Source organism: Oncorhynchus nerka, linkage group LG28, assembly GCF_034236695.1.
Source record: "Oncorhynchus nerka isolate Pitt River linkage group LG28, Oner_Uvic_2.0, whole genome shotgun sequence".
NCBI lineage: Eukaryota > Metazoa > Chordata > Actinopteri > Salmoniformes > Salmonidae > Oncorhynchus > Oncorhynchus nerka.
The window spans coordinates 79,949,180-79,969,549 of record NC_088423.1 but is presented as its reverse complement, the minus strand read 5'-3'; the positions used below and the strand labels follow the sequence as shown (position 1 = coordinate 79,969,549).

The window sequence follows — 20,370 nt, the reverse complement described above, 5'->3', positions numbered from 1 at the left end:
AAACAATAGTATGCAAGTATAGTCATAAGGATGTCATAAGGTGAACGCACCAATTTGTAAGTCGCTCTGGATAAGAGCGTCTGCTAAATGACTTAAATGTAAATGTAAACACCATGGGACCACGCAGCGGTCATACCGCTCAGGAAGCCCTGACCTCAATCCTTTGAAATTGTGGGCAGAACTGAAAAAGTGTGTGCGAGCAAGGAGGCCTACAAACCTGACTCAGTTACACCAGCTCTGTCAGGAGGAATAGCTTAAATTCACCCAACTTGTGGAAGGTAACCCGAATCGTTTGACAATTTAAAGGCAATGCTACCAAATACTAATTGAGTGCATGTAAACTTCTGACCCTTTGGGAATGTGATGAAAAAAATAAAACATTCTCTACTATTATTCTGACATTTCACATTCTTAAAATAAAGTGGTGATCCTAACTGACCTAAGACAGGGAACTAGAATTAAATGTCCAGAATTGTGAAAAACTGAGTTTAAAGTATGTAAACTTCAACTATATAATACAGCAAAAGCATGTTTATGAGTGCACTGGGCATTTAGTACCTCCAATATAACACCATAAATTCTAAGGCTGGGAATTGCCATGGAACTCACAATATTATCATGATACTTAGGTGCTGATGTGATATGTATTACGATTCTATATGTATTGCAATTCAATTGTGCGATTTGATGTTCCAAACATATTGCTCACTGCTGCAGAGAAACAAGAGAAAGTTTTGATCGGTCATGGAAATACAAGTGCTGAAAACATGTTGATTCCCCATTTTTAAATATTATGGAGAACAAGCCATAGGATTCAACATACCGGAGTTTTGGCGGAGGTACAGCCGACTAGCTCTACCTTGCAAAAAAAAAAAAGATAATTGCATTATTTATTTAGCCTAGGCTACACACACGGCATCAAAGTATCAAAATATCATCCAAAATAATATTGTGATAAGCAGCTGTATATCAACCCGCCCCCCCCATCACTAATAAATTCCCCATCCTCTATTCCATTTGTAGAAAAACATGGTGTGGAGTGAGTGTCAGAGAGTCTCACAGGAATGACAGGTAGGCAGCAGTATGCACTTGAGTTCAGTACAGTATGTCATGCAGAAGAAATGGAGGGGGTTGATCTGAGTGAATGTGTAGCCTATTTTGACAGCACGTCATAAAAGGTGAAGGCAGCAAGAAACCCCTTCCCTTCAGAAGCTGCAGACGAGAGAGCGAGAGAGCGAGCGCTACCGTCTATTGTGTTAGCAGCCAGAGCAGCCGCAGAGCCAGAGCAGCCGCAGAGGCAGAGCAGATCTCTTAGCTGTTGTCTCAATCTCAGCACATGCAGGCAATTTGCTAATCTGCATTCCTTTTCATAAATTGTGTGTGTGTGTGTACATGAGGGGAGTCTCTCCATCCACAGACTGTCAGAGATGCTACAAAATAAATTCTGGGGAAGGTGGGCAGACAGCTGGAGGGGGTGGGGGCTGGAACCCCTAGTTGTCAAGCAGCATGGAGGCCGAGGGGAGGAATGCACACTAAGGAGAGGGTGACGAAGGAGATCCTTGAACAGAGACAAATCGAGACAGAAGGAGCTTGAGCCATGAAAGGGGATTTGAGAGGCTGAGACAGTGTGAAAGCGAGTGAGACAGAAATGACTGCGCTCGGTCCTGACAGCAGGGTACCGGCACTAGCAGCCAAATAGACTGCTGCAATGTCTTAAACACGCAGAGAAGCAGTCTGCCTGCCTCAGTCAATGTGCCTCATTGCACTGCACAGCTCCCCACTCCGTCTACAGGAGAAGCCAGAGTAATAGGTGACAAAGAGCCTCATCACACACAGCAATGAGAGGGTTTAGCAGAGCAGGGTCCTGGTACAACAACACAAATCACTCATCTCCAACTGACAGACTTGTGTTCCTGGTTCGAGCCCAGGGAGGAGCGAGGAGAGGGACGGAAGCTGTTACACTGGCAATACTAAAGTGCCTATAAGAACATCCAAGGTTAATGAAATACAAAATGGTATAGAGGGAAATAGTCCTATAATAACTACAACCTAAAACTTCTTACCTGGGAATATTGAAGACTCATGTTAAAAAGGAACCACCAGCTTTCATATGTTCTCATGTTCTGTGCAAGGAACTGAAACGTTAGCTTTCTTACATAGCACATATTGCACTTTGACTTTCTTCTCCAACACTTTGTTTTTGCATTATTTAAACCAAATTGAACATGTTTCATTATTTATTTGAGGCTAAATTGAATTTATTGATGTATTTATATTAAGTTCAAATAAGAGTTCATTCAGTATTGTTGTAATTGTCATTATTATTTTTAATTTAAAAAAAAATCGATATCGGCTTTTATGGTCCTCCAATAATCGGTATCTGCGTTGAAAAATCATAATCGGTCGACCTCTAGTAGAGAGTGCATACATTTTCATACTTTTCTGTACTGGTCCCGTGAGAGTTGTTTCACTCGGACACTAAACATGAACAATGGAGCCACACCCCGCGGCCATCGGACCCTACTGTACACCAGCCAGCACTGAGAATAATGAATCCCTAAACAGACTTCCATTAGCTCCCTCGACAGAGGGTGGAACTGAATTTATCTTCCTCTTCTTTAAAAAGACAGACTAGGCTCCTGATGAGATTAAAGGAAATTGTGGTAGGCTACAATACATCTAATATAAATCTTTGTGAGACAAAGAATGTCAATAAAGATATTCAACAAATTGAAATCAGAATGAACAAACATGCTTCATTGTAATAAAGACAACGCATTCTTGATAGGGAAATGAAAGTGGTCATATGGTGCAGACATTAGGGTTTAGTGAGTGCAAGACTGCAAGTCCTTGAGCTCCAGGTCAGGACAGTGTGCTAAAGTGTGTTATATCTCCTCTAGTCTCTACATATGGCCTAGATTCACCCAGCCCACATCAAGTCAGATCACACGCAACATACTGTCACACAGCCAGAAAGATGCACACAAAGATATACCAGAACAGGCACGCGAGCATCGTATGCGTTGGTATTCAGTTATTTTCTTAATACCGACTTTGTATGAGCAGAGCTGTGAAGAGCTCATCTCAGAAGCAAACCATTCATCATTACTGATATAAAGAATCCTTCTCTCAATAACATAATACCACACGGGGCTGCATGCAGTCTCCTCACACAGATGTGCCAAGACACCAAGCAATGTGTGGACAAGTCTTCATTTGAATGTCAAGCAACCAACAATATTAGGGGGAAAAAGCAAGCAGATGTCTCAATGCTCAAGGGGGTGAAGACAGGTAGGGTTGGAGAAAACTTCAAACATGCCCAAAGGTGGTCAAATGAAAGCCATCTTATCCTACACCCACTGACTCTATTGAAGTGACTTGAGTGGCAGGCAGAATTGATCCCATTAGGAGAAGAGGGATAGGCTACATGAGATTCCCCAGGCTGAGAAATGGAGTGTGTGCTTCACTGAAAAGCCTGTTTTTGTCTGACCTGCATAAAAAGAGGCCATCGGAGAAGGTGTGTGAAAATCTGAGATCATAAGCCTAGTGAGAGATGCTTAGAGAAGATTTCTGCAAAGTAACCTGCAAATGTTTGCAGAGGCAGCAGTTGCAGGCAGCCCTGTGGAACAGAGAGCATAGAGACAAGGCCAACAGGTTGTTTATGACTGTACAATAGTCTCACATACTGTGGGTGAAGATAACCTCATGCACAAACACTGGTCCAGACTTAACATAAATACAGGCCATTGGCATTTCCATGTCTACAATGGAACCATAGCTAGACTGTTAGCTATGAGCTTTGCAATGCATGACAGCTCAAGACAAAGCATTGCACTGCAGTTAAATGAAATAAAAATCACATACACATGGTTGGCAGATTTTTTAATTTAACCTTTATCTATGCAAGTGAGTTAAGAACAATCTTAGATGTTACTGTGAGTGTAGCGAAATACTTCTCCTTCTAGATCCGACAGTGCAGCAGTAACTAACATGTAATATCAACAATTCCACAACAAAACCTAACACACACAATCTAGTAAAGGAATGGGATGAGAATATATAAATATATGGATGAGGTAGTGAGTGCGGCTATGATGCAATTGATAGTGTAGGATGCAGTGTACACATATGAGATGAGATATTTAAACATTCTTAAAAGTGGTGTTATTAAAGTGACTAGTGTTCCATTTATTAAAAAGTGGCCAAGGATATCAAGTCTGAAAGTAGGCAGCCGCCTCTCTGTACTAGAGATAGATTGAAAAAGAGCTTCTCTGTCCCAGCTTTGATACAACTGTACTAACCTCGCCTTCTGGATGATAGCAGGGTGAACAGGCAGTGGCTCGGGTGGTTATTGTCCTTGATGATCTTTCTTGCCTTCCTGTGACGTTGGGCGTTGTAGCTATCCTGGAGGGCAGGTAGTTTGCCCCCGGTGATGCATTGTGCAGACCTCACCACCCTCTGGAGGGCCCTGCGTTTGTGGGTGATGCAGTTGCCGTACCAGGCGGTGATACAGCCAGACAGGATACTCTCGATTGTGCACCTGTAAAAGTTAGTGAGGGTTTTTGATGAGAAGCCAAATTTGTTAAAACCTCAGGAGGCTGAAGAGGCGCTGTTGTGCCTTCTTCACCACACGGGTCTGTGTGAGTGGACCATTTCAGTTTGTCAGTAATGTGTACACCGAGGGAACTTAAAACTTTCCACCTTTTCCACTACTGTCCCACCGATGTGTATAGGGGGATGCTCCCTTTTGCAGTTTCCTGAAGTCCATGATCATCTCTTTTGTTTTTCTGACACCACACTGCGAGCCCTCACCTCCTCCCTGTAGGTTGTCTTGTCGTTGTTGGTAATTAAGACCACCACTGCGGTGTCATCTGCAACCTTGGTGATTGAGTTGAAGGCATGCATGGCCATGCAGTCGTGGGTAAACAGGGAGTACAGGAGGGGGCTGAGAACGCACGCTTTTGTAGGGCCCCAGTGTTGAGGATCAGCGGAGTGGAGATGTTGTTTCTTACCTTCACCACCTTGGGACGGCCCGTTAGGAAGTCCAGGTTCCAGTTGCACAGGGCGGGGTCAAGACCCAGGATCTCAAGCTTAATGACGAGTTTGGAGGGTACTATGGTGTTGAATGCTGAGCTGTAGTCAATGAACAGCATTCTTACATTACACATCCAGATGGGATAGGGCAGTGTGATGGCGATTGCATTATGTGTGGACCTATTGGGGAAGTAAGCAAATTGAAGTGGGTCTAGGGTAAAAATCCAACATAATTTTTTTTTTTTTCCATACGTCTACAGATGAGACAGTCACACTTCCTATACAATGTAGGCCATAGGATGGTAGCTAGCTAAGTCCACAGACGCAATGAACAAAACACTACCAACTCCCAAGCTAGCTAACCACTGCAGCTAACCTCAGCAAAAAAAGTAACGTCCTCTCACTGTCAACTGCGTTTATTTTCAGCAAACTTAACACCATATCAGCCAGTTCTTGCTGTGAGATGTTACCCCCCTCTTCCACCAAGGTACCTGCTAGTTCCCGGATGTCCCAGACGTGCTCAATGGGATTGAGATCCGGGCTCGTCGCTGGCCATGACAGAACACTGACATTCCTGTCTTGCAGGAAATCAGGGTCATGCTGGAGGGTCATGTCGGGATAAGCCTTCAGGAAGGGTACCACATGAGGAGGATGTCTTCCCTGTAACACACAGCATTGAGATTGCCTGCAATGACAACAAGCTCAGTCCGATGATGCTGTGACACACCGCCCCAGACCATAATGGACGCTACACCTCCAAATTGATCCAGTGCCAGAGTACAACCCTCGGTGTAACGCTCATTCCTTCGACGATAAACGCAAATCCGACCATCACCCCTGGTGAGACAAAACCGCGACTCGTCAGTGAAGAGCACTTTTTGCCAGTCCTGTCTGGTCCAGCGATGGTGGGTTTGTGCCCATAGGCAGCGCTGTTGCCGGTGATGTCTGGTGAGGACCTGCCTTACAACAGACCTACAAGCCCTCAATCCAGCCTCTCAGCCTATTGCGGACAGTCTGAGCACTGATGGAGGGATTGTGCGTTCCTGGTGTAACTCGGGCAGTTGTTGCCATCCTGTACCTGTCCCCCAGGTGTGATGTTCAGATGTACCGATCCTGTGCAGGTGTTGTTACACGTGGTCTGCCACTGCGAGGACAATCAGCTGTCCGTCCTGTCTGCCTGTCTTAGGCGTCTCACAGTACAGACATTGCAATTTATTGCCCTGGCCACATCTGCAGTCACCATGCCTCCTTGCAGCATGCCTAAGGCACATTAACGAAGATGAGCAGGGACCCTGGGCATCTCTTTTGGTGCTTTTCAGAGTCAGTAGAAAGGCATTTTTCATAACTGTGACCTTCATTTCCTATCGTCTGTAAGCTGTTAGTGTCTTAACGACCATTCCATGGATGCATGTTCATTAATTGTTTATGGTTCATTGAACAAGCATGAGAAACAGTGTTTAAACCCCTTACAATGAAGATTTGTTATTTGGATTTTTACGAATGATCTTTGAAAGACATGGTCGCTTCTTTTTTTGTTGAGTTTAGTATTGACGTAATTCAATCACAATGTATTAGCTCGTTTCCATATAACAGCTGCCCGTGTTAGCTAGTTAAGGACACTGCACTGATGTGGTAGCTAGCAAATATGCAACATTAGCTAGAAAACAACTGGCTATGGGCTGGCACTGCAGTATGGGATTATGGAGAGTGAATGAAATTGTTTCATCATCATCTTGCTAGGTAGTTATCTAGCTGTGGCCATGTGGCTAGTATCAACAAGGGATTTTTACAACAAAAAAAGCAACATTAGCGCAGAGCTTGGAATCTAGACCATAAGCACAGATATTCATTGCCAAACAATGCTACTGCAACCTTCTGGTTTGGAATATTTTAAGGCCGAGTGGCTGATGAATTCCAAGGTCTTTGCTGTGTGAACACTGTCATGACATTGGCCTGGGGGGGTAGGTTTATGACTGAGGTAACTGAGGTTACATTTGCAAAACCCTTGGTTAACAGAGATTCTGGGAACATCAGAAGGTGGGGGGAAATGAACTATATTCTGGTAATCAGACCAATTGAACATATGCGGTGGTACTTAATGAATATGATGTCAGTTCGGTTGTCATCTGAGACATTCTTATCAATGATAAGACGACAAACTAGTGGAAAGTCTACACATCATAGTTATCGGATTCACATGGAATTGTTGTTCAATTTAAATGTTTGAATATGAAATTATTCATGATGGGATGAAATGTGATTTTAGCTTCTAAAATGTGAGATTTGGGTTTTCATAAGATTGAGCAGAGCCCCATCAGTGGCCCGCCCCTGTGAAGGGACATGGGCTATAAAACTTTTCAAACACGCCCTCCTCTCCCTTCCTATATAAGCCCTTGACAACAATATAACCTCCTGTTCCGAGGACGACGGTCCTATGTCAGAATGGTTCAGATAATAACTACAGAACGAAGCAAACATCAGTGTTAGTTTTGGTTGCGAATGGTATGAACTTTGAACTCTTATTCACGACAGAAGTGATACCTCCTAGCCGTTGAGTTAGCAACAGCCGCTGAAAACGAGGGTTAGGAAGGAAGAGACAAAGTATCCCGTCTATCACCCAACAACGTTACTACAACGTAGAGACATTCTTCAAAGGACACAGGACTCGGTTGGGCAACACGGCCTCCCATCTACCACCAACCTACCGAAGCGCAGCTCAGAGTAAATATTGCATTTTCCTTTTCCAAATGGGCAGTAATTTAGAATGCATAAGATACTCTATTTACAATAGCACAGCTTCTTCCCTTTGTTCCTCAGTCTTCCCGCTCTTTCACTCAAACCCAGCCCCTTTTCTTTTGTGTAACAAGCTATCATATCTGTTCCGCCCGATAGGGACGTTTTCCTTTGACATAATTTGTAATCAAGTTATGATTTAATTGTGTAATTCTATGTGATTATTTAGGCACTTAGTAAATAAATAAACCCAATTTTGTATTGCTGATTCAAATTGTTAGCCAGGGTTCATGCAGATAACCAAGAATTTACAACTTTCAGATGAGACCGAATTATGACGATTAATATTGACTGCTATTGATGTAAAATATTACTATGTCTTTAAGAGTTTATTCGGAAGATAACAGCTCTAAATATTATTTTGTGGTGCCTGACTCTCTAGTTAATTACATTTACATGATTAGCTCAGTCAGGTAATATTAATTACGGAGAAATTATTTTATAGAATAGCATGTCATGTCACTTAATCCGGCATAGTCAAAGACACGACAACACAAAAAAAGGGATTGACCGCCGACACTCTGTTGAGAGATGCTAAGTACTGTTGGCAGGCAAATGTTTGACAATCCTACAGGTGTCGGAGCTTTAACATTTACCCAAACTCTACCTAAGTCCCTGCCTCACCCCAATGAGGTTAATGCTGTAAAACAAACCAATCAACATCTACCAGGGTCAGAACACGCAGAATGACTGTCTGGCACATTATAACATTTCCCAGAGGCTCAGGAGTTGTTTGAGGAGAAACAGGCGACGGCAGGGGTTTATTTTCCCCAAAGCTGACCCTGATATAGTAACGCAAAGGCCTGGAGAGATGCAACAGCTAGGCAGCCTGTCAGCAGAATGCTGTGTGTGTGTGTAAATAGCAGAGCAGCACTGTTCAGACTGGACATCAGCTCTCCACCCCAGCTAGATGGCCTGTCCAATACCAGACATAAACCACTACAAGAGCAGTGTCTGACAGTCGACATTTCCTGAAGCTATTTTTCTTAGACACAGGAAACCAAATTATCATACTCAAAATTGAAGACGTTTCAGGAATTGCGTTTGAAGTAGTAACAATTACTGCAAATGGTAACTATAGTGTTAATGACACTGCTAGTTGACACACAGTACCCCAGTCAAGGACTGAAGAGAGCTTTGAGAGAATTAAACTAGTGCTGCTTTTCTTAGTAATGGGACCATAGCAGAGTCGTCTGAAAGATAGACTGCAGACAAGCACATCACTAAGCATGCTCAGACTACCAGAGCAATGGTCCTCCTTTTGTATTAATCAATAGCTGATGCAAATTCTCCTTGTTTTCCTAGAAAATGTTCTCTCATGTTTGAGCTCTTGTCTTGGTTCATCCTGATTGGCCAGCTAGCCCTTGGATGAGGGCTGCCTTTGGCCTGATTGGACTGCTGTTGAGTCAAACGTGCTACATCAAGTTCAGAGGTGACTTGTAAGCTGATATGATTTCAGTAAGGATTTTATCAGGACAAATATGCCTATCTGCTTTCAGGAAGTAAACCTAGCCTGTAAACTGCATTATTATCAAAGAGCTAAGATGGTGTGAAGTAGACTTTTATAAGCGTCTACTGATCCATTGTTGAGAATGCCACTGTTTTTGATGCTGGTTTTTATTTGAAGTTAGCTTATTCAAGTTGGCCTGAAATCCATAAAACAGCAGATGAAAGTAGGAGGTGGCTTCCCCACTGAGACAGATGTATCATCTAGGACTTATCCCGTGTTCCAAACAAACAGGCCAGTCTGTCAACAACAGTATAGTTAGGCTACATGAGTCTACCCCCCACGGCCCCATCAGTTACATAACCACCAACATCATATTCTCTCCCTTTCATTGAGGGCTCCTAAAATCCAAAGTTACACATCGACCATAGAGCTGCTCCTAGGGAAGTGCGGGGAAAGCAGGGGAAACCCCAGGCTAAAATACAGGACAGGCAAGCAGCATACATCTCTTCCCTGCAGTGACTTCACAACACTTCCTGCTAGCTTGGTGACCACAGGGCCAGAACAACCTCAGCCCTATGTGGACAAGACAATGAGGGTCACTTATTAATACCACATCCCCAACAGAAATAGAAAGTCTAAAACAGGCAAAGCCCCCCCAGACCAGAGCAATTTGACAAAACACTCAATATGGCTGAGGTACAGGCTATGCCTAGCTACTGATAACATTTCTATGATATGCCCGCTCCCAGATCAAATGCCACGATCAGAGTCCATGATGCCAAATAAGGGTCAGCCATCATCCTCATCAGTTTAACAGCCAGTCAGTCAGGTTAGTCAGCCACAGCCAGCCCAGTATGTAACAAGTGTCTTAATGTGAGCCCTTCTGCATGGCTCCGTCTGGAGGAGGAAGTGACCTTACGTTCCCATCGGCTCAACATTTATCTTTTGCTCATTAATTCAAATCAGCTCCCACAAACAAAACCCTTACTGATGCCTTCCAAAGCCCAACATTTGAATAATTAACTGTGGCCACCTGACAGTTCACACAATAAGAGGTCACAATGGTTCTCTAAAACAGGTTTGTGTCTTAAAACAGGTTGGAAACATAGGAGAGAAAGGCATCAAGGGATAGATGGCATTCAGTGACTGAACTTCGATCACCTCTCCTATAAATCTGTCAACTATATTGAGCTGTGGAATGTCTCTCAGTGCTGTCTTTAAATCATCACTTCCTGTTGAAAGAGATTACTGAGATAAAAAAAAAGGTTTGGGTTGCAGCAGGTCTCAGATATGGCAGGCAGCGCTGCTGTCGGCTTGTCAAGTTAACTACCCTCACCTCTGGGGGCATTCTCACCATGTCACCCTTTCTCGGTGACATACACACACTGTGGTTGACCTGGGAAGGCAACAGTTACTGAAAGTAGTGGTGTGAATGTGATTCTTAGTCAGTAAACTTGTGAGTGTCTTAAAACGATAACCACATTCTACCAAAATCTGTGTAGGACCTTTTATAGAAGTAAAGCAGATGTGTGCTTTTACACACCAACGCAAACACTCAATTACACAAATAACACCGTAGGCAGTTATTCCAATCTGGGTTTTGGGTCAGATTGGTGTAAAATGTTTCTCAGCAGGGAGTGAGGGTCTCACTGGGTCTCAGTGTGTGTGTGTGTCAGGCCAGCAGCTGTGCTCTCCTTAGAAGTGTGAAGGTCCATGTGGCTGTCCAGCAGGCCCAGTAGCAGGAGATCCATGCCCCTCTCAAGGAGCAGCCTGCCTAGCCAGCCGCTGCCCAGATGGAGATGCTAGCCCACTGTGTTTGTGCCTCAGACCACCACCACAATGCCCCCATTCTGCTGGGCGGTAGGCAGGGTCGGAGGGGTCTCGCCCTCCCTGTGGACCCCAACACTGCTCCTTCCTTCCATAGCTGCTGAACAGAGAGAAGGAGACATAGGAGCACCAGAGGGAGAAAAGAGAGCAGGGCTAATATGGCTCTCTGCCACCTCTTCACCCATGTTACATAGAGACCACAGTGCCAGGTTTGTTTTAATGACAGAATAATATGAAGCTGAATGGCTACAAGGCCAGGCTCTTTGAAAGCTGCACACTGATTGCAGTGTGTGAAAATAATTATAGTGCATTGTAGTACACTTATGGTGGTGCTACTAAAATGTGTTATGTTAGTATGACATGGTTCTGATTGGATAACTTCAATTGATCCTAGCATGATCCACCACATGCAGAAGCCAGGGGTCAGAGTGCATGTCAACAAACACCACCTAGGCTACTTCTCTCACCATCTTACTGCTAGATATTCAAGAAACAAAATGTAGCTCAAATGCATGCCCCAGATATGCCTTGAACGAAACAGCAGGGGGTGTGGGGCAATTTATTTTCCTTCCCGGCCCCTAACAACCCGCACAGGCACTGCTCAGACACAAGTAACAACTAACCAACTCATTAATCTCAAAACGATATTGCTCCTCTAAAAGCAACTTTGCCAAGCCAACTTAAACTGACTGAGGATGATGGAGGTAAAAGGGAATAAAAACAGGAACATCTAGGTACGCTAGTCTAGTGCCCACCAGATCATCTTAATGCCACTTTCAATTGAGGACTACACAAATCTAAAAAACAAAACATGCATTTCAGAGGATAATTTTTTTTATAGAATGTGGCAATTGTTTAAAGGTCAGGGTCCTTGGCCTGTTGGCCAGGCTTAAGATGTCTAATGAGGGGCCTCACGGGTGGCGCAGTGGTTAAGGGCGCTGTACTGCAGCGCCAGCTGTGCCACCAGAGACTCTGTCGTAACCGGCCACGACCGGGAAGTCCGTGGGGCGACACACAATTGGCCTAGCGTCGTCCGGGTTAGGGAGGCTTCCAGGTTGGATGACCGCTGTGTTAAGAAGCAGTGCGGCTTGGTTGGGTTGTGTATCGGAGGACGCATGACTTTCAAACTTCGGCTCTCCCGAGCCCGTACGGGAGTTGTAGCGATGAGACAAGATAGTAGCTACTAACAATTGGATACCACGAAATTGGGGAGAAAAAGGGGTAAAAAGAAAAAGATGTCTAATGAGAGAGTGTATGGAAGACAGAGCAGCAGCCATTACCTCCCTTCCTGCTGTGTGTAAGCGGAGCTCTGAGACACTAAATACTTCATAGAGACAAGGGAGAGCAGAAATGAGCTTCAGCTGACACCTCTAGTCTTCTTCAGCAGTGGCTAATGCAATCTACCGTCAGTCAATCAATACTGCAGAGTGAGCTATTGACAAAGAGCAGAGGGTGGTGGTTAGTGTGGTCGATATGTATTCCGTACCTGCATGGTCTGCCTCAGTAGATGGGGTCTGTCCCTATCTCACTATCAAACCAAGGTGCATAAACACTGGAGCAAAGTGAATGACAGACTGGTTGGTTGTTTAGGAACAAAACCCGAGGCAAGCTCAACTATGGAGCCAAACCGACAGGGTTGGCTTAGATTGTAGACAACGTGTATATTTTGTGTCCAATGTTTAGAAAATAATTACACAATGAGCAGTTGTCTCAAATGCATTGCTACAGTTGTTGGTTAACTAGCTAGAGAATTTCAGCCATATTAGCACCAACATAAAATCAGTTAAAACACCTCAAAACAAAGACATGGGATCAATAAGATGAGCCACTTACAATTCCCATTTGGTCATTTCTTGTCATTCTTGCTAGCAATCTGGCCATCCATAATCACAACACGCTGACTTCTGCCTCATGGAAGCGTGCGCGTCATTTTCATGACGTTATCTATTCTACAACTCTGGGTAGCACAATGGAAGTTTGCAAGCAAACTTTTTAAACAGTGCCTTTCGACAACTGCCTTCATCAGGGTATCAGTAGATGGCCTGCTTGCCTTTACAGATAGAGATGAGGACAGCTTTGTCTTCACTCACTGCATACCAATTCTACAGCCTATCCTTATGCCCTAAGTGCACACTTGTTCACTTACCTTGAGGAGCAGAGAGCACAAGAGTACACTTTGGGATAATTGGGATGCAAACACTCACTCAGCCTCCATGCACCAGGTGGACACCCCAACAAGGCAGCAGAAGGCCCAGCTCAGACAACATACAGATTCCCAAACATGTTGCAGTCTGGTTTCCAAATACCTTGGAGGATAATGAATGCCAGGATCATCTCCTCCCACCATCTTGATAACAGATTTTTCTCTAATGGAAAACCCAAAGCTACAGTAGCTGATCATTTCATCACTTAATAACCAGATAGGGAAGACAGGGCATTTGTTAGGCAGAGAAGTGATTTTGTTAATTACTCCTCTGCGATGACCAAATTGTTCATGTGACCGCCCATGACCCCTAAAAAGTAACCCAAATACTTCACACTGCATTCATTAGACTTGACGCCTGTTTCTTTAAAAATGTAACTGAAAGCACATCATGCCAAGTACAACGAGATGCTGGTGCTCTGTCACAATATTATACTTTCAATTGCATGTAAGCCTATCTAATGACACAAGAAGATAATCAAAACATCTGGAACTAACCAAATCCTATAGCGTCCGATTATCGCTACGGCTCATAACGACTTAGACAAGGTTGTAGCGAAGTGCGGCACAACAATGAGTTGAGGCTACATGGTTTCGGACAGACATGCCACAGCACGCGATACATTGCAACATTTAGGGACAACAATGTTACAAAACATGTGTAGATAGAGGATTGATTACCACAACATCCTAAATGACAACAATTAACACATCTCAAATTGACAGATATTAGTACGGAACACAGAACCATAGTCACCCACAACAGTGTAAGTAGATTGCGCTGTGCACGAACCCAGGCGATTAGTATAATTCAGGCATGGAGTAACACTGCCTTGCGGACAGTAACATACCCACTTCCTGTCTTGCTTGTCGTTATTGCTGAGCTATCAGCGGCCACAACAACACAGAAAACTCAGACAAACTCCCCGTCAAATAACCCGTTGGTTCCATCAATTGGCTGACCCTTCTCGTCCAGGCACCAGTCAGTCAATGCGATTGATCGAAGGAACGCGGAGGTCGCTAATGTAGCTAGCTAATAGCACCGGTTAAATGGGTGGAGCCATTAAAAACCACTTGGAATTATATTAAGCTAATATATGTAGTTATAACGGCTGTAAGAAACTAATTACAAAAATACAAAACCGCCTAATTTGACATTTTCTTCAAATTATTGGGAAGCTTTCCGGACTGAGATGGTATTACAGCACAGCGCTAGAGACACTGCTTGAGTGTACAACAACTCACCGTAAGCTATCGCTTTGTGTTGACCAGATGTCTTTACAACTTAACGCGGCAGGCCATGAAGATGCTGTATGTTATTGCGAGCATCCAGTTTGTCTGAAGTAAAAAGAAGAATATCCCAATTGGACGCTCGCTCTATGCGGAGATCGCACAGGCCTCGTAAATGAAATGGATGGCCTCCCCCTCCTTCCAACCAGCAGCAGTACGCATGCGCTAATTTATTGTCAGCAACACACAAGGGAATTTCAGCTGATTGAAGACGTGTGCGCTATGAGTACAACCTTGTGGTCAAACCAGTGATGTGGAAGCAAAAATAATATCTCCAACAGAATGCGGCCAAGTTGCAGTTTACAGGAAAAATATATCGAGAGAGAAGAATACCTAATGCTATGGTCCTCCACTACTACTATATGTCATTAACTCTCTTTTTTTATTTTTTACAATTTGAATTAAATGCATGATCTTCTCCAAGGCAGTATCAATTCTAATGACTTTTGCCACCTATTGCATTCATGCATTCATCTCAAAGCTGCCAGCACGAAGCATCATTAAAAATGGCTGGGTTTCCCAGAGGCAAATTTTTGACATCGCTCAATCACCCAGCACAGCACATAGGCTACCTTGTAGCTTCCTTAGGTTGTGGCTACATAGAACCATCTGGTGGACAACCTGTGAAAATACATCCTCAGTACTCCCACCATACAAATGATATGTGAACACAAACGTGCAGAGTAACCACATGTCCATTTAATAAACAAAAACACTTGTACATTTGCTGCAGCTTCATAAAAAGTGTGGCTTGGAGAACCGTAACAATTACTATACACACTCCCACACATGATCTTGTAACAAACTTTTTTTCACCCAAAACATTGTAGCTGTGGTCTGTGGGTTAGCTATAACACAAATTAAATAAATCAAATGTGCCCTCAAGATTCAATTCCTATAAAAGTAGTGCATGTGGCACATTCTGCCCCCCTGTATTTTCTATATAAAAATGGATGAAGTGGTCTTTTTATTTTATTTTTTACAACAAACAGGTTAACAGCAATTGAAATGGAAGTGTTTTGAAAAATTGAGGCCCTTTAAAAAATTGAATATTTTCTATGCAGTGTCACATTTAATGTTTATCAGTCAAGAATTCTCAAGCTTGATCTCAGTATACAGAACAGTGTCAACTTGGACCAGACCTGCATACACAGTTACAAATACTTGTGGTGTCACATGCTTCATCTGCCTTGCTGAAATTCCTTTATGATAAAGGATAACGTTTATTATTCCAGTTTACACACCAATTCCTTAAAAAATAAACTTAAGTAAAAAAAAATATTTAAAAAATCTGTAATGACTTGATCAAACAAAATGGTTTTGTTCCGACATCATGAGATTAGCCACTATTCCATTGCTAGCTACCAAGAGGACACTTCCCAAAAACAATTACTGTGAGTCCTGAAGAATATGACTAACTGGCCGTGTGAAAACATGGCCTGTTTTCTGGCAAATCTTTTGTAACAATATGACCATAAATCACTTGAAAATATATCTGTCTGGGCTGGAGTGTCACAATACAAGACCATCATTTCCCTGGGAAATATTTCTGAAAGTAGCACTTTTAGGGTGACACAAAATCTCCTGTAAGACTTCTCACCTCAGCATCCATAACTCTCTGGCATCGCATGCAGGAACAGGCCATCTGATGGCATTCCTCTCAAAGCTGACAACAGCAGCAGCCTCAAGGAGCCCAACAACTAGGCAAAAATAAGTGATTTGGATGCTTTATAAATATACATTTTTTAAAATATATTCTCACATCATAACATGTTATGTCAATACTGCGGTGCCAACTACAGATACTGCAAGTGAGATGGCATACATTTACAAAAACAGGCTACATACACTTGTAATAAGTGAGAAAGCTCATTGCGCGACACAGCATTATTGAGCAACATTATCAGAGATAAACAAAAACAAATGAAAACTCAGAGTCCTACCAGCTAGAACACAATTGGCAACATATGCCATTGATTTACTATATATGCACTATTAACAAGTCTGATTTAGTCGTTTGGAAATGTAGAGCAGATACACAGGCAAGACATAGTCATATGAATGTTTGCAAAGTTGTAACCCGATCAATTCAGATCAATCCTCATCGACTACCCATGAAAGTAAACATGTGCAAACACACCAATAATTGTATTTAGAATAAAAAAAGTGTATAATACAGTTTAAGAAAGCAGCCAGCCTCAATGCCCATGGAGAAACATAGCCAAACCTAAATCTAACCCATTCACAAAAGCTCCCTAAAACACTTGGTCTGCACTCCATACTAAGATGCACCGAGTGTTTGCAAAAATGGCTAATCGTTTGCAAACATAATTCAGACATCCTGGCCAGTACGTGACCAAACAGGTCTGCAATCACAGAACTGTTTACACAACCACCGAACGTCTCACACAAATCCAAGTCTGGCTCAAGCTAATTTAAAGATCCGCTGTGGCCCCTCTGTTTAGCTACACATCTAACGCTTGTGTTCAGATTTGAAATGGCATATTGCCAACACAAATTAAATAAACCCAAACCCAAGCCTATCTGAACGTGAATTAAAAATGGTACAATGGCTACCACTAGGAAAACTAACTTGTTTCTTGACAAATGCTGTAATACTCAGTGTAAACTAAATGGTACTGCTTGGCAAATGACATGTTTACAAAACCTGAAGCAAGAAGACAGTCACGGCAGCAGAGGTAGAGCATGTGTACCTTTCTACTGTGTATAGCTACTTAACAGATACATATGCATACCCTTGTAAACTATTATAAGACTGTATGTGGCCTTATCTGACAGGTGTCAAACAGATATGATTTCATATGAGAAGTGTAAAAGACGGAGAAACTATTTGTTTGTACGATAACACAAATACACTGAAACAAAAGTGTTGAGCACCACTTTACATCTTTCATTGCAGTGTTGTTAAAAATATAGCCCAGATGCAGCTTAGAAAATATATGCACTCAAACAAATCCAAAACATTTTCCATATATTCAAAAACAGACCAATTCTTAAACCATTTTCTTAGATAGAGAAAAGAGGACAAACAAATGAGTGTGTTTCGAGTTGATACCAGTGCTAGCTAAATTACACATTTCAATTCAATATCGCTACAATCGATGTTGACCAAAAAGTGCCATTTAAGAAAAACACACCAATTGAATTTAGTGAGAATATGGCATTTCAACCAAAACCTCCAATTCAGATCATAGTGCTTTTCCCAGAGAGGCGAGAGAGATTGAGCTCTGCTGTGGGGCACTGGGTCAGCCAGGTCCTGTGGTCTCCAGTCCACACAATCTACAGTAGGAAACAGGAAGTATGTCTCAGGCCCAGGGCTGGTCACATGGTCAGGGTCAGGGGTTATATATAGAGACTGACTCCTAGTGGTTAGTCAGCTCTCTGTAAACATAACATACTCAGACTGGCTATTAGAGGAGGGCAATACACACACATAGCCCTTATCAGGAAGCCCTCCTCTTGGAGCTTTACCATTCTCCCGTGGCCCACGATATACTCCCAGGGGTCCACCGGGAGCAAAGGAAAAACATATACCAACCAGCAATACAATTAAGTGCACATTCTGAAATTCCCCCAAAACCTTTATTCAGTAACTGTACACATCACCCTCTAAGAAGGCCTTCTGTATTTCACTAGAATGACAACACAATCCTGTTCACAACCAGGGCTGATAGGTTGTAGCAGGTCCTGCTATGCAGAGTGTAAAGGAATAACAAATTTGCAGCCGAAGGGCGAATGGTAGTTGATGCCCACTTCCTGGAACACCTGCTTGGGCACCCCGATGTCACACAGGTAGACCCTAGCCTCCCCACCATCTATAGGCAGGGGCAGGCCCAAAGACAGGGTCCACTTGGCCTCCACGGCCTGCTTCTGGCCACTCACTGGAGGGTCAATGCTGAGTACTGGAGCCCTGTTTTGGTTGGCCCAGTCCGCAGCCGCCAGGTACCAGGCCTTGTCCCTCAGGAAGCCATTCTCATGGCAGTCCAGACAGTTGATGACCAGGTCCACCGGGCTGACCGGCAGGTCTGGGAGGAGAGAGAGGGACAGAGATCAGGGTATGAACTGAAAGCTTCTCCAGCAGAGGGCAACATTGTTTCAGTGTACCCCTGTTAAAAGCAGACAAGCAACACAGATTTTACAGTGTCTAGCTAATTTCGCCTTGTGTCTAACTATAATGAACGGAAATATAAATGCAACATGTAAAGTGTTGGTCCCATGTTTCATGAGCTGAAATAAAAGATCCCAGAAATGTTCATTACGCAAAATAAAAGCATATTTATCTCACATTTTGGGTACACATGTGTTTACATCCCTGCTAGTGAGCATTTCTCCTTTGCCAAGAAAATCCATCCACCTGACAGGTGTGGCATATCAAGAAGCTTATTAAACAGCATGATCATTACTCAGCTAGACCTTGTGCTGGGGACAAAAGGCCACTCTAAAATGTGCAGTGTTGTCACACAACACAATGCCACAGATGTCAAGTTGAGGGAACGTGCAATTGGCATGCTGACTGCAGGAATGTCCACCAGAGCTGTTAACAGAGAATGTAATGTTAATCTCTCTACCAAAAACTGCCTCAAATGTTTTTTTGAGAATTTGGTGTGTGGACGAGTGGTTTGCTGACGTCAACGTCGTGAACAGAGTGCCTCATGGTGGCGGTGGGGTTATGATATGGGCAGGTATAAGCTGCGGACAACAAACACAGCATTTTATCGATGGCAATTGGAATGTCCAGAGTTACCGTCACAAGTCCCATTGTCGTGCTATTCATCCGCCTCCATCACCATGTTTCAGCATGTTCCATGTCCCAAGGATCTGTACACACTTCCTGGAATCTGAAAATGTCCCAGTTCTTTCATGGCCTGCACAGTCAGACAGGTCACCCATGTTTGGGATGCTCTGGACCAGTCATGTGAAATCCATAGATTAGGGCCTAATGAATTTATTTCAATGAACTTATTTACTTATATAAACAGTCAAATCTATTAAATTATTGCATGTTGTGTTTATATTTTTTGTTCAGTATATAACAGAGGGAAGTGTCTACTCTAGATTAGAAAACAATGGACTTTTTATTCAGCTCATGCGAACAAAAAAAACACAAGGAAGTGGATTTACCATCTTCACTATCTACAATTCATTTACCTTTCCATTTACAGTCTCGTCACATCTAATGATTTCAAAAGCTGATAATATCTGTGAACAGAGAACAAATCTGTTAGTCAGGATAAGTCGGTACCTTTGATGCTGGCCACCTGCTTGCCGCTGGTCTTGCTGTAGAGAGAGAGCTCGTTGGTGATGGACTCCTGCATCTTGACAAAGTTGGGAAGGAAGAGGATGACCTCCACCTCGTGGTTGGCCAGGTGCCGTCCACAGCTGATGCCCTGGGCCCCCTGGACATGGGGGCCACACAGCAGGGCCACCGTGGGACGCTGGTGATTATTCTTAGGCGTCAGCCTGGGGACATCCAAGAGACAAATGTGATTTTGTTGTCTTATTTTGATTTCTTATCAATACAAATAGTACAAGCCAATGCCTGGGATATGTGATTACTGGTGGATTAGACAAACTTTATTGTCCTCATTGAGATAATTAATTGTGCAGAATACAATCATGACTGATCTGAACATCATGATCTGCAGTTTCCACACACTGCAAACAAAAGGAGCATTATCATCACCTCAGGACTGCATGGGTAATAAACTGGCTGTTGTGCAAGGGTTTCCCTTTCTTATAAAATCACAACTCT

The 20,370-nt window shown here is 43.2% G+C and overlaps 2 protein-coding genes across 6 annotated transcripts in view; both read right to left on the bottom strand.

Moving 5' to 3' along the window:
* LOC115113748 (tyrosine-protein kinase CSK) overlaps positions 1–14,750 on the bottom strand; it is a 36,248-nt gene extending 21,498 nt beyond the window's left edge. The window contains exons 1-2 of one of the 3 annotated variants that reach the window (XM_065013161.1): positions 14,553–14,750; positions 4,302–4,540 (exon numbers count right to left, since the gene is read on the bottom strand). The gene's annotated coding sequence lies outside the window, so the exon portion shown is untranslated. Of the gene's footprint in view, positions 1–4,301; positions 4,541–14,158; positions 14,273–14,552 lie in introns of those variants that run through there. The other 2 variants (XM_029641708.2, XM_029641710.2) reach the window with 2 other exon arrangements.
* Positions 14,751–15,274: 524 nt separating this feature from the next.
* LOC115113746 (enhancer of mRNA-decapping protein 3-like) overlaps positions 15,275–20,370 on the bottom strand; it is a 32,282-nt gene continuing 27,186 nt past the window's right edge. For all 3 annotated transcript variants that reach the window (XM_029641706.2, XM_029641705.2, XM_029641707.2), the window contains 2 exons: positions 19,861–20,078; positions 15,275–18,643 (listed from right to left, as the gene is read on the bottom strand). In XM_029641706.2, the coding sequence (XP_029497566.1) occupies positions 18,309–18,643; positions 19,861–20,078 (553 nt within the window). In that variant the 3' untranslated portion in view covers positions 15,275–18,308. The remainder of the gene's footprint in view (positions 18,644–19,860; positions 20,079–20,370) is intronic.